We start from the raw sequence: 13,253 nt of genomic DNA on the forward strand, positions 1-13,253 counted from the left end.
GGTCACCTAAGTGCCCCCGCCCCCAATCCCTGGCCCTGGGCCTTCTGGACACAGTCCAAGCTTCTAGGGCTGGTGGTCAAGGTCCTCTAAGTACCCGCTCTGCCCGCCTCTCCCGGGGCCTCCCTTCCCTCCACTTCCCACCAGCCACCTACTTGCCCACCTCACACCCCTGGCCCTTTCCACTGTTTTCTTCCCGTAATATTCTTTCTACCACGCGGTAGGTGCTGGGCTATAACTAACTTTTCTGATTATGTTGGGTGGGGGTGGGGTGAGCTGCCCCTCTGCTGGGCATGCACTACCCAGGGAGCTGACCGCTCTGCAGCCACAGGGCCCCCTGCCTCCGGGGCCTGGGAGGCCGCATCTCGGAGGCCAGAGAACTGGGGCTTCCTATCGGTTGTTCATTCATTTGACAGTATTTCTAAGCACCCAGTATGTGCCAGGCCCTGTGCGAGAGGCTGAGGGGGCAAGGTCCCTGTTCTCATCAGGAAGACAAACAGCTGAGAAACATGTACTGAAGTCCGGACAAGTGTCCCGAAGAAGCATCAAGCAGGGCAGGAGGAGACAGACTGGGTGAATGGCGGTCACTGATGTAGTGACCTTTGAGCAGACGCCCATATGCAGAAAGGCAGAGCCATGCAGATATTGGGGAGAGACGTTCCAGGGAGAAGTAACTGCAAGTGCAAAGGCCCTGGGGCGTGAATAAGCTTGGTGCCTCGAGGAGGTGCACAGGGTGTGGCTGGAGCACAGTGAGCATGGGGAGGTCACCGAGGCAGGCAGGGGCCGGCCCCCAGGGCCTGCAGGGCAAGGCTGAGCTCAGGAGTCACTTTGGGGTTAACAACAGGTGAGTGATTGATCTGACTTAGGTTTAAGAAGACTCACCCTGCTCATGGTGGAGAAAAGACTGTGGGGCGAGGGTGAAAGCAGGGAGACCAGCGGGGCTAATCAGCGCCCAGGTGAGGGACAAGGGGGCGGGGCTGGCATGGGCAGCGGGATGGGGTGAAGTAGTGGGGGCTGAATGTCCTTTGGAGGTAAAGCCACCAGCATCTGCAGACACTGGCCTGCTGCGGGGAGCAGGGGAAGAGCACGAGCAGGTCGGGGAGGGGCTGGGCTGGGTGAGAACTGGGAACAGAGGTGTCGTGCCACGTCCCCCGCAGGCTGCAAGGCTGGGCCAGGGCAGGGAGCCACCCCTGGACCAGGCTGAGAGTCTACAGATGGAGAAACTGAGCCCAGAGGAGGGGAAGAAGCGTTGCCAAGGCCACACAACAAGGCCCTTGCAGTCTCACCACACCCCCCGCAGGACCCTCTGGGCCCCAGGTTAACTCTTCCATTTAGCTGCAGTCTCCCCACCCCGAGTGGGAGGGAGCCTCCCAAAAGCAGGCCCAGGCCCCAGGTTTCTGTTCCACCGTCCAAGGCAGGAGGAACGGGGACTCCCTCAAGACCCACGATGTGACTGAAACACACGCTCTTCACTCCACAAGGTCCAGGTCCTTATTCTCATTTTACCCACGTCCAGGGAACTGCCCAGGTCCCACGGCTGTTTAAGGGTGGATGGAGTATTGACAAAAATGCGAGGCCGGTGCCCTGTGTCGGGCGGCCTCTGGGGTGACTTGCTAAGGCCGGATCGGCAGGGACGGCAGGGAGCACGCAGAGCAGCCACCAGAGAACCGGAAATTAAACCACAGTGAAATTCTACGCTGGCCGCAGTGGCAGAGGCATGGGAGGGAAAAGCTCACCCCAGCGAGCAGATATGCTGCGGGGGCCGGAGACAGGTCTGTGGAGGCAGAACCAGCAGCCGGGAAACAGGAGAGGATGGAGGGCGAGGGCCTCGGGAGGTACTCACGGGGGCCACTGGTCACAGGCAGGCACAGGAAAAACAACCTCCCTCCCTTGCACTAGAGAAAAATGTTTAAAAAAAAAAAATGCACCAAGGTAAACCGGGGCAACACTCTTTTTTTCACCGTCTTTATAATCCAATCCTGAGTCTTAAAAAAACAGATTCCAGATGGCACTTAGAGCAGAGCTATCTCAAACTCAGAAAAACAAATCAAAGGAATCTCAGCATCTCAGGCTCCTGGATTCAGAGACACACAGAAACAGAGACCCCAGAACTGCCAGACCCTGCCCTGGCCTCACATCTCTCCCTCTCCCACCCGATGACTCAACCATCCTAGGGGGCCAGCATTAGCAAAGCCACAGGCTGTTTGATAATTTCGCCCTAGCTGTTCCCACCTCCCAGAATGCCTTTCCCCACCTTCTTCATCTTTCAAATAGGAACGAACTCCTTCCCACCCTTCAAAACCCTGTTGGGAGGTGCTGACTTGCAGCTGCCTCCTGGGACACCCTCCTTCCCAGTCACTCTCGCCCCCCCTAACCCTGCACATACTCCTGCTTGGGATTCATCCACCGGTCTGTCCCCACCGGCCCACCCTCACCCCCGACCCTGAGCCAGCCCACAGCCTCTGCAGGGGCCCTGCACCCACTGGGAGGGCTTGACAAAAATCAACTCATTTAATCCTCATCAAAACCTCTAAGGAAAAAAATAAACCTAAAAACACCCCACAGATTAGGAGATACACACTACTATGCACAAAATAGATAAACAAGGTCCTACTGTACAGCACAGGGAACTATATTCAGTATCTTGTAATAACCTATAATGGAAAAGAATCTGAAAAAATATATATATACACCTATATGTATAACTGAATCACTTTGCTGTACACCAGAAACTAGCATTGTAAAACTCAACTACACTTCAATAAATAAACAAACAATAACAAAACGCCCACCCCCACAAAGCAGGCTTACTTAGCCCACTCCGGAAGAGGGCAGCTGAGGTTCCACAAGGCCAGGTCTCTGGGCAGCCCACGGCCGGACGACCCGGGGCAGGTAAGCATGGTGCCGGGCCTCCTGCCCAGGCCTGCCCCGGTCCAGCCCCATTCCAGAATGTGAGCCAAACCTCGACCTTCAGCTGCCTCCCCGTGGAGAAATGACTTCCAGATCCCAGACTCTAGGACCAGCACGAGACCCAGGAGAGACAGCTGCTGTGCCGAGCCTGTCACCATCCCACAGTGCAGGAGGGGCCCGGCCCACTTTTCTCCACATCCTCCCAGAGAGCTGGCAGGCTGTGCCTGGGCCAGGGCCGGGCATCAGGCTAACTCGGGCTCCAGGGACAGCTGGGCCCAGCCAGCGTCGGGGGCAGGTGGGGACAGAGGTTCCTGCTGTTCTCAGGGAACTTCCCAGAGGCCTGGCTTTAAACATCCTTAGGCACCTGCTGAGTCTTCCCCCAGACAAGCTGTTAAGAGATGAGGTCGGGAGCCCACGACCCTCTGGTCCTGCCAGCTCCGGATGGCACCTTCTACCTCACCCTGTACAGGGACATCTGTTCCCAAGACGGGGGGCTGGGAGGAGTCCCCGGTCCCTGCCTCACGCTGCAGGCGGCCAGCGGACCCGCTCGCCGGCTCTCCACTTCGCGGCATCGGCTACTGTCCCCTTCCAGGCCACAGTGTTGCTTGCCTGACTCAGGACAGTCTCCCCTCCCGCCTCCTCCAACCCATCTCCAGACGGGCGCCAGGGGGCGCTCACCACTCCCCCCACTCTCACCAGTCCCTCCTGGGGCTGAGGATAAAGTCCAGCCCCGAAGACGACGACGACGGGCTGCTGGTCTCACCTCTGGTCTCTCCCCGCCCCCAGTGACCTCCAGCCCCTCATCCATCTGCACACTGGCCCCCACTCAGCTGCTCAGACCCCAGAGTGGGTGCGTCCTTGAACCCCATCCAACCTGGCACTTGGGTCTATTTCTTCATCCTTCCCCAAACAACACTCAATTTCCTCCATGCAGCCCCCCGCCCCCGCCCCCGTGCCGGTCCAGGCCACCATCACCTCTTGCTAAGCGATGACAGCAGCTTCCCAGCCTCTTTGTGCCACTCCCGCGCCCCTGCACCATCCACTTCACTGAGGCTGAAAAGATCTCTAAACCTAAGTCAGATCGTGTCACCCCCTGCTGCATCCCACTCACCAGCACCCGCATGGTGAAATCCCCCTCCCCACCCCAACCCCCAGGGTTCCTGCCTTCCTCTCACCCTCCTCTCCTGCCACTCTCCTCTCGCTCCCTCCTAAGCTCATTTCTGCCTCAGGGCCTTGGCACCGGCTGTTCCCTCTACCTGGGATGCCTAGAGTTCCCCAGATCTTCCAGGCTGGCTCCTGCTGGTTCCTTCTCAACATCCAAATCTCAATGCAAGCCACCTCCTCAGAGAAGCTCTCCGGACCTGACTCCCAATATTCTCCAATACCCCCATTTATTTTCTTGATAATCTCATTACATATTTTTTTCTTATTTTTTGGTTCAGTTGTTGGGTGTATGTCTCCACTCCAGACCCAGAGGTAGGGTCAGGAAAGGCTTCAAGGTGAGTGAACAGCAAGCCTGATAGATGGGCAGAGGCACAGGCAGCACGAGAATTGGGAGAAAGACTATATTCTCTCCTCAGCATCCTTGGCTTGCACACCTCTGACCACAGGGAGCTCACTCCGTAACAAAGGGCTGCCACGTCCTCTCCCTCGGCACGAGCTGAGCCCACCTTCCCCGCCTTCCTGCCGGCATCCCCATGAAGTCCTCAACCGGCCTCCTGGGCCCCACGGAAAGAGTGGACAAGGAAACGGGCAGCCGAGCGTTTGAGGGATGAGTCAGGCTGCAAGGGCCCCCCTTCACGGGAACGGGCCCTGCCTCTCCCTGGGTCACGTGAGGGAAAGGGCCGAAGCCAACGCAGGGGCGCGTGACGGGCACTGCGGGGGGGCACTCGGCTTCCTCAAGAGCCTCGTGCAGAGCCGCAGGGCGGGGGCGGGGCAGGAGGGCTCCCTTCTCTCCTCCCAGGCCCGGCCCGGCCACCACCTCTGCAGCCTTGGAAGCAGAGACCTGCTGCGGATTAGGCCGTAATCTTCCCGCAAGCTGTCTCCGTGTGCTCTGCGCAGTGGGGGTGGGGAGTGGGCTTGCGGGCAGGGGCCCTGTGCCCGTGGCACTGAGACTCGCTCGAGCTGGTGATCTGAAGGCTCCCCTGTCTTCTCCCTCCTGTGGCTGCACAAACACCAGGAGAGCAGGGAGCCTCCTTAGAAACGGGGAAACTGAGACCCAGGCCTGAAGACTGGAGACTTGAATGGGGACGGTGGGTGGACGGAGGAGGACAGAGCACTGCAATTCCCGGCCTCATTCACCCACGTGTGAGCCATGACAAGATGCCAGGTGCCGTCTGGCACTGGGGATACGACAGTGACCTGACAGACACGGTCCCTGCCCCCCAGAGCTTACAGCCCATGGGGCGTGGGGGGGGGCAGCAGCCTCTCATCACCGCCCTGCCGCGCCTGTCCGCCTTGGCCTTGGCCTTCACCCGTGCTGCCCCTTCTGCTTGGAATGTCCCCCCTCTCCGCCTGGCTGGCCCCATCCCTCCCACCTGTCCCGAGCCCGAGTGAGCCTGAGTGAGCGTTCCCTCACTCTAGGGCTTATGCTCACCTCCATATTTTAAGTGGTTTCTCAGCCACTTTTCCCGCCACTAGACTGTGAGTCTCGCAAAGACCAGGCACATTAAAGAGAAGGCGACAGTCCTGCGGCTGTCGGAACCAACGGGAGGACGTACGAACCCCTCACTGCGCCAGATGCGGCCGTGAGAGCCATTAATAACAATCGGCCACAGGATTTGGCAACGTGAAGGTCACGGATGATCTTGACGAGATGGAGAGGTGAGGGCGAGAGCCTGAGCAGGGCGCAAGTGAGAGAAAACCGGGGGAGAAACACCAGAGACAGTGACCATAGACAAATCTTCTGCAAGACCAGAGGCACGGGCAAGGGGGTGGGAAGAACTCACATTTGTAAGCTGATGGGAAAGAGCCAGAGTGGAGGATGGAGGCAAGGGCGGAGGGAGGGAGGGAAGGAGGGAAGGAGGGCATCTGAGTCCTCGAGCAGGTGAGAGGGTGCCCCTGGTGGACCCTGCGAGGCTGGCCTGGCCACCAGAACAGGAGAGAGCCTGGGGGAGGGGCGGGTGTGAGGAGGCCAAGGGCGGATGCAAGCAGGGCTTTGCCAGGTGAGCGCAGAGATGCAGGAGGGCCAGAGCCGGGAGCAGGTGGGTGAGACCACCAGGGAGCCCAAGCTGGAGAGGGGGACGGGGAGGATGGGGTGAGGGCCGGTGCACAGAGGGAGGGTCCCAGGCCAAGGACCGTGCGCGAGGCAGAGCGCTGGAACCACAGGAGGGCTGGGGAGAGGCGGACACCTGAGTTCTCGCCAGGAACGAGGGCCAGGCCCAGGGTACACCCAGTGAGAGTGGCTGAGGCAGGGAGGACAAGCCTGTGGGAGGCTGGGGGCCCAGGAAATGAGAGGCCAGGCTGTGAGAAGGATCACGGAAGCGGGAACTACGGGGAGCAGGACGGAAGGAGGGACGGTGCTGAGGGACAGGGGAAGTGACCTGGGGCTGGCCTGCAATGAGGGGAGTGGCTGGTCCAGGGCTGCGATGAGATTCACAGCTGGGGGAGAATGGTCTGGAAGCAGCCTCAGGAGCCGGGAGGACCGTGTCCCATCTCCAGGCCCGGCGGAGGGAGGGCATGAGGCAAAGAACAGCCCCCACTGAGAAGGCTGCTGGGGAAGCAGGGTCTGGGGGTGGGGAGGCCAGGTTACAGTGCAACTGACAAAAGGTGTCAGGGATGTTCAGAGCGGGGGCCAAGATTTGGGGAAGACCATGTCCTCTTGACCCCTGGACCCTGAGTCATTTGAGGAGCCGGGACGGTTGGGGTCCCTAGGTGATGGCTTTCTGAATAGTCTGGGCCTGACAGCCTGGGACTGTCCTAGCCACCCCTTCCCCGCCGTCCCCCTCCCCCCACACCATCTTCCCAAGCAGAGGTGGGGGTGAGCACGACTCCCTCCAAGAAGGGAGGGCTTCCCCAGAAACACAGGGGCACGGGCCACCCTGCCGGCTCCAGCTGACACCGTTCTGCTCCTGCAGTATGGATCTGGGGCCCAGGTTCCCCCTGCAGGCCCCCACAAAGCATCAGGGGTGCGGGAGGCTGGTCCTTGACATCACTTCTTTAAATACTGACCAGTCCCGAAGTTCCCAACCTACAATCCACTAGGAGCAAGAGTAGCATTTGTTGAGGGTGGAGAGGCTGGGAACCACCAGCCCAATCTGACTACCCTTTTCCCATCTGATAGATGGGGAAACTGGGGCCCAGAGAGCACTGGCATCTTGCTCACGTCACACCACCTGTCAGGGGCGGAGTGGGCGCAGAACACACACGGACTCAGGCCTCGGGCCCCAGGCACTTCCTGACGCTCTGCCCTGCCTCTCCTCCCACCGGACAGCTGGTTCTTCCGGTGTAGGTGCCAAATGTGGCTCCGTGCCAGCTCTGCCATCTGCCCTCTCCCTTTCCTCCCTCCTCCTCCTGGTTCTTCCTCCTCTCCGCCCTCCCCCCCCCCCCAGCCTTTGTTCTTTCTCCCCAGGCTCAAGCCTGCCTAACAGCTCTGCACAAGTGGCCGTGTGGGACTCCCCATGTGGCTGGGAACTCCCCAAAGCAGGAAGCAAGGGCCACTCCCTGGAAGTCAGGCATGGGCTGCAATCCCAGCAGCTCCAGTTAACCTCTCTGGGCCTCAGCATCTCACCTAAAGTGGGGGTAACGAAACCCACTGGACAGGGATGTCACGTGCCTAGAGGAATGAACAGGATGGCAGGCCCTTTGTACATCCATTTTCACAAATCGAGTCCGCCCTGAACCCAGGCACTCCAATCCCACGTTACAGGTGAGGACTTTCCAAGGTCCCTCTCTGGTGGCCCTGGTCTCGATGCCAAAGCCAAGACTCCTCAAGCTCCCACACTGCCCCAGGACACGAGGAAATGCCCAAGACGCATGCAGAAACCTATCATCCACGTCTCCTGATGACCTCCTTGTCCTGACTCTCTCCCAGGCCTGAGAGAGACGGACCAGCCAAAGGTCAGCCACAGGCAGGCGAAGAGGTCAAGAAGATTCCGAGACTGTCAGCGATACACGCCAAAGGAGCACAGGACATGCCTGCGTGGACCCAGCTGAGTAAGTGACAGGGCCTTGTCCGGTGCTGGGAGAGGACAGGCTAGACCGCACCACACATTTCCTGCTGGGCCTCCTGCCCCCAGAGCCCTCCCCAAGCCATACCTCCACATGGTGCCGCAGGGAGCTTCCGAAACACACCTCTTCTCTGCTTAAAACCCCTCCCTGAGGCTGTCCATGGCCCTCCGATGCAGCCCAGCTTGTGAAACTGGCATCCAAGGCCGACCCTGGGTTGCCCACCCTGCCTGCCCCCCACACCTCTTTGACTTGCTCTCACTCACACACCCGGGGTCCCCAGGAGCTCAGCAACGTTTCTAAAACCCACTCAGACCTTGTGCCCCCACGTATTTATTTATACATGTTGTTCCTCCCACCTGGAATGCACCTCCCCCCCACCTTCTTTATTAGGACCAACACAGGGGTCACCTCCCCCTGGAAGCCCTCCACGCCCCCTGGCAGAGGTACCTACTCCCCACTGGATTTCCTTCTTGTTGCATCCCAAGCCTTCTGGATGGTGCCTGTCGACTCAATTCTGTTCTCACTGGACTGAGAGCATCTCCGGTGGGACACACAGACTGGCACCGAGCAGGGACTTGGTATTTGTGGAATGAATGAATGAATGCCAGAGCTGGCCAGAGGCTCTGTCTCCACCCTGGACCCATTTCACCCCAGCCCCTGCAGGCTCTAGAATTTCTATGTGGGACAGCTAGAGTGTGGCAATCTGGTTGGGTACGGAGACGAGGGGTCTCATTTTGAAGCTGCTGCGTTTGCAAAGCAAACTCAGCTTTTTTTTTTTTTGGCTGAGCCTCGCAGCATCCGGAATTCTCCGACCAGGGATTGAATCCGCGATCCCTGCAGTGGAAGCACGGAGTCTTAACCACTGGACCGCCAGGGAAGTCCTGCAACCTCAGCTCTTATACTCAGTGTTTGCTTGGAGTGATTGAGGGGGTCTGATAAAAATGAGGGTGTAAAACTGCTCCCTCAAGCCACTCCTTGGTGCCACTGCGACTCAGACAGGGAAGCCACGGGGAGTACACTGAATGCGGACCCATGTCCACATTCAATGTGGATTGAAACTGCGGCTCTGACAGTCCAGGGCCCAGTAGCTCTGTCTCTAGTCAGTAGAGAAGTCACCTCCAGCCTGCCCCTTACTTCTGTCATGGGAGAGATGACACCCACCCTCCTTACAACATCCTGAGTGTTACAGCGAAAGCCCTTAAGAGATCAACCCTGAAAATGGCAAAATTTCAAACATTTTGTTTTATTTTTGCCAAAACAGAGCATTAATTAAAAAAAAAAAAAGAAAGAAAGAAAAAGAAAACCTCTCATCTACCAGCGCCAATATTCTTTTCCCATACGTCATTTCAAAGCTCTAAAAGGATGTAAATTCCAAATAGAAGGTGGTCCTTCATATGAAATCAGCTAGCTCCCTGCTGAAACTCCACTTCCCCCCACCTGGCTCCAGGTAAAGAAAGGGGTCACTGACAGGCTGCAGGATCGGGGCAGGATTGGGCATCTCTGACCCAGCCCAGCCTCCGCTTTCCGATGAGGAGACAGAGGCAGAGGGGGTGGCCACAGCTGGTGCCAGATCTCCTGGCCCCTGGCTAGCACAGCCCACCTCCCCGCCAACCCAGGTCAGAGGAGGCAGCTCTGAGCTCACCCTGGACACTGTCCCAACTTAGCCATCACCTCCTCACCCAGGGCAGGAAGGGTCCAAGTTGGGATCTGCCAGAGGGCTCACCAGCTCCCTCCCCACCTTAACCCTCAGGGTCCATTCCTCAATTCCCGCTGTGAGTAATCACCCCCCCCCCCACCGCCCAGGTGTGTGTGGGGGTCGGGGGAGGTGGTGTAGGGCACACAGGGGCAGAGAGGAGCTGAGAAAGCCTCAGTCAAGAGATAAGGGGTCCTGCAGGCCTGGGGGCTCAGGTTCCAGGGTAGGTCCAGGTTTGGTGACTCCCTGAAGCTTACATGTTTGGGGACCCACTTTCAAATAAACAAATAACAGAAGAAAGATCTTTCTCTTACAAATTTTACAAAATCGCAAGCCCATGTGTTCACGTTGTTAGGGCCCTAGAGGGCGGCAGAAGGGGTCTGGGGAGCACAGGAGTCCTGGATAGAGTGACCAAACGTCTTGTCTGTCTGGGACAGGGGGCTCCCAGGACATGGGACTTTCAGTGCTGAAGCCAGGAAAGTTCTGGCAAACCCAGGGCAAGCTGGTGCTGAATGCTCAGGCTCCATTAGCTCGAAGGTGAAGCTTAACGCCAGCCAGACTCTGCCTGCCAGACCCTGCGGTGAGCAAGCAGAGGGAGCTCGAGGGAGGAGGGCAGGTGGCCATGTGCGTCCACTACGTGCCCCCACGTGTTAAAATGTCTCAGTGCATCACGTGTTTTTGAAAAAGACTGGTAGGAGATAGCAGCCCTCCCTAAGTGGTGGGATCACACGTGCTTTTTTTTCCAATTTTTTTTTTTTTGGTGAAATACACACAACATAAAATTTACCATCTTAACCATCTTTAAGTGTACATTTCAGTGGTATTCAGTACATATATATTGTTGTGCAACCATCACAAGTGATTTATGTTTTCCAATAACTGGCAGGTATTACTTCTTTGATCAGGAAAAAACCTATATATATATATACATATATTTTTTTTTTTCCTATATATTTTTTAAAAGTTCAATCAGCCTGTTATCAGATACCTCTGCTCACGCAAAGGTAGCGAGCAGGGCTGGGAGACTGTTGGGGGCCTCCGGGGGGATTTGAACATTGGATGGGGGTTGGCCCAGATGACCCTTATCCTTTCCAAACCTGAAATCCCAGGACTTCAAACTCTTCCTGAGCCAGGGGAAGCACTGTGCTTTGGAGACAGGAAGATCCAGGTTCAAATCCTCCATCTGCACTTACACGCTCAGTAACTTTGGGCCTCTCTGAGCCTCAGTTCCCTCAGGTGTGATAAGACACAGACTGTGGGGGGAACTAGCCAGGTAATCGTGAGAAGAGCCCTGCATACAGTGGGCGCTCAGTGACTTTTTCTCCCTTCTGCTTGGCATGTCCTCCCGGCACCTTGATGTGCACACATGTAAACCCTCCTCGTCCTTCCAGGCCCAATTTGACATCGCCTTCTCCAGGAGGCTTCTCTGATTGCTCTCCTGGTTTTGCCGGCCTCTGCCCGAGGGTGCCTGGCTCACTCCCCAGCGGGACTGTGGGCTCCCTGAGCACTAAGGGCTGTGTCTGAGTCATGCCGCCTGCTCTGGAAGCCTAGCCAACTCAATAAAGCTTTGCTAAATGAAGCCCTCACCGGCAGAAGTGAACCAAGCAGACAAAACGCCCACACCCCCTCACAAAGCCAGTGACTTCACGCTCCGGGCCGGCGGAGGGGAGCAGTGCACAGAGCCGGCCCACCTCATCAGGCAGGTGTCCCCCAGAGCTCTACCTTTGCCGAGGACCTGCCAGGGTCTCTGGGGAGCTGGAGACAACACGGATGAATGAACTCAGCACCACAAACCCTCCTGGATGCACCTAGGGTGCCAGGCCATGTGCCAGCACCGGGGACCCAAAGACTAAAGAACAGGGCTTCCCTGCCCTCAAAGAGCTCCCCATCTGGTGGGCACTTGAGAAAAAGGGGTTTAAACGTGGCCACCCTTCCTGTGGCACCAGAGGGAGGTTTGAACGTTTTTAGACAAAGGAAAGGTAGCTCCCTTTCCCTCTGGGAGGCCAGAGATAAACACTCCAGCTGTCCCACCCATCACACCCTTATATGGCCCTGAAAATCCAGGAAGTGAGGGAGCTTGAGCACCCCACAGCTGGCTTTAGGCTTAGCCCCCTGGGGGGGCTGACAGGGCCCCTGCCCAGCGTCCCCAATCCAGGCCTTTCTGATCTAGGCCCACAGGAAGGCGCCGGCAGGCCTGCAGAGGCAAGACCCTCTAGTGAGGGGGTCTGGGCAATGGCCAGCAACCCTAGGGAGGCCCAGACACCCCTCCCCAGACAGCAGCAGGCCTCCTTTCCCTGGGGTGCTGCCCAGGTCATGTGAACCCCTCCCTGTGTGCTGACTCTGTCCCATCCTCCTCTCCCCGACCCCAGGTTTGAACAGGGATCCCCACTCAGCTCTCTGCACTGAGGGATTCTGCCCTCGCCAGGCTGGAGGTCCAGAACGGGCTTCTCTGCTCTTCCCGGTGGTCAGAGGACCTCTCTCACGCCCTCCCGGCCCACGGCCCCCTCAGGCATCCAGGTGTCTGCACGAATTCGGGAAATATCCGAGCCCAAGGAGGTCTCAAGGAGGCTCCTCCCACCCCGCTACAAATCGAGAAACTGAGGCAAGCGAGAGGAGGTGACGCTGCCCACCTCGGAATTTAACTCCTCGCTTTCCGTGAACATTTCTCGGGCGGCTTCCAGCCCAAGGTCACGCTGCAGAAAGGCAGTTCCCGGGGAGAGAGACCAAGTATCCGGCTCCCGACGCGTCGCTCCACACGAGTCCAGCTAAGCCACAAAAACCCGGTTTCCTGCCCTCTCCTCCTTGATCGTCCATGGCAAGAGCGCGTGCACCCCGCGAAACGATCCACGCCCCGATCCACCCCCGAAAAAAGGCCACCTGAAACCAGGGTTCCGTCCCCACGGTCGCCGGTCCGCCCAGGCGGCCGCGCGCAGCCCGAACCGCGAGGCGCCAGGTCGCGGCCTGGAGGTCACCGCGATGGGGGGCGGGGGGGAGAGTAAGAAGTGGGGACACCGGGAAGCCAGGGGTCGGGGAGCAGGCGCCCCCGCGAACGCCGGGACCCCCGCCCGGAGCCCGGGAAGGAGGGAGGGGCGGGCGCCAGTACGCCGGCCGGACGGCTCCCCACCCGCGGCCGCGCCCGGGCAGCAAGCCGGGTGGGGTTGGGGTCCGTCCGGGCGCGCCGCCCTCGCCCGCGTCCCCACCCTGCCCCACCCCCTGCTTGGCTGGGCCACCCAGCCGTCCTTACCCAGGACACGACGCGCAGGATGGTGTGCGGCTGCCGGACCAGGGTGTAGGGGTCGAAGGCGCCCCCGGCTTTGCCCGCTCCGTACGCACCCCCTTCCATCGTGGCTGCACCCGCGCGGTGCACCCCGCTCGGCGCGCGCCGCCAGCCCGTGCGCGTGCGCGGCGCCACCGCCCCCTCCCCTGCTCGCGCGACCGGCGAGGCCGAGGGCTCCCGCGAGGGGGCGCCGTAAGCCGAGGGCGC

General features: G+C 59.0%; 1 protein-coding gene across 2 annotated transcripts in view; it reads right to left on the reverse strand.

Annotated features, from left to right (window-relative positions):
• Positions 1-13,180, reverse strand: part of SYNGR1 (synaptogyrin 1) — a 36,819-nt gene extending 23,639 nt beyond the window's left edge. Inside the window, exon 1 of one of the 2 annotated variants that reach the window (XM_082422484.1) lies at positions 13,014-13,180. In XM_082422484.1, coding sequence (XP_082278610.1) covers positions 13,014-13,112 — 99 coding nt within the window. In that variant the 5' untranslated portion in view covers positions 13,113-13,180. The remainder of the gene's footprint in view (positions 1-13,013) is intronic. The other variant, XM_082422485.1, reaches the window with a different exon arrangement.
• Between the last annotated feature and the right edge of the window lie 73 nt (positions 13,181-13,253).

The sequence above is a fragment of the Balaenoptera physalus genome, assembly GCF_965194825.1.
Source record: "Balaenoptera physalus genome assembly, chromosome: 13".
Taxonomy (NCBI): domain Eukaryota; kingdom Metazoa; phylum Chordata; class Mammalia; order Artiodactyla; family Balaenopteridae; genus Balaenoptera; species Balaenoptera physalus.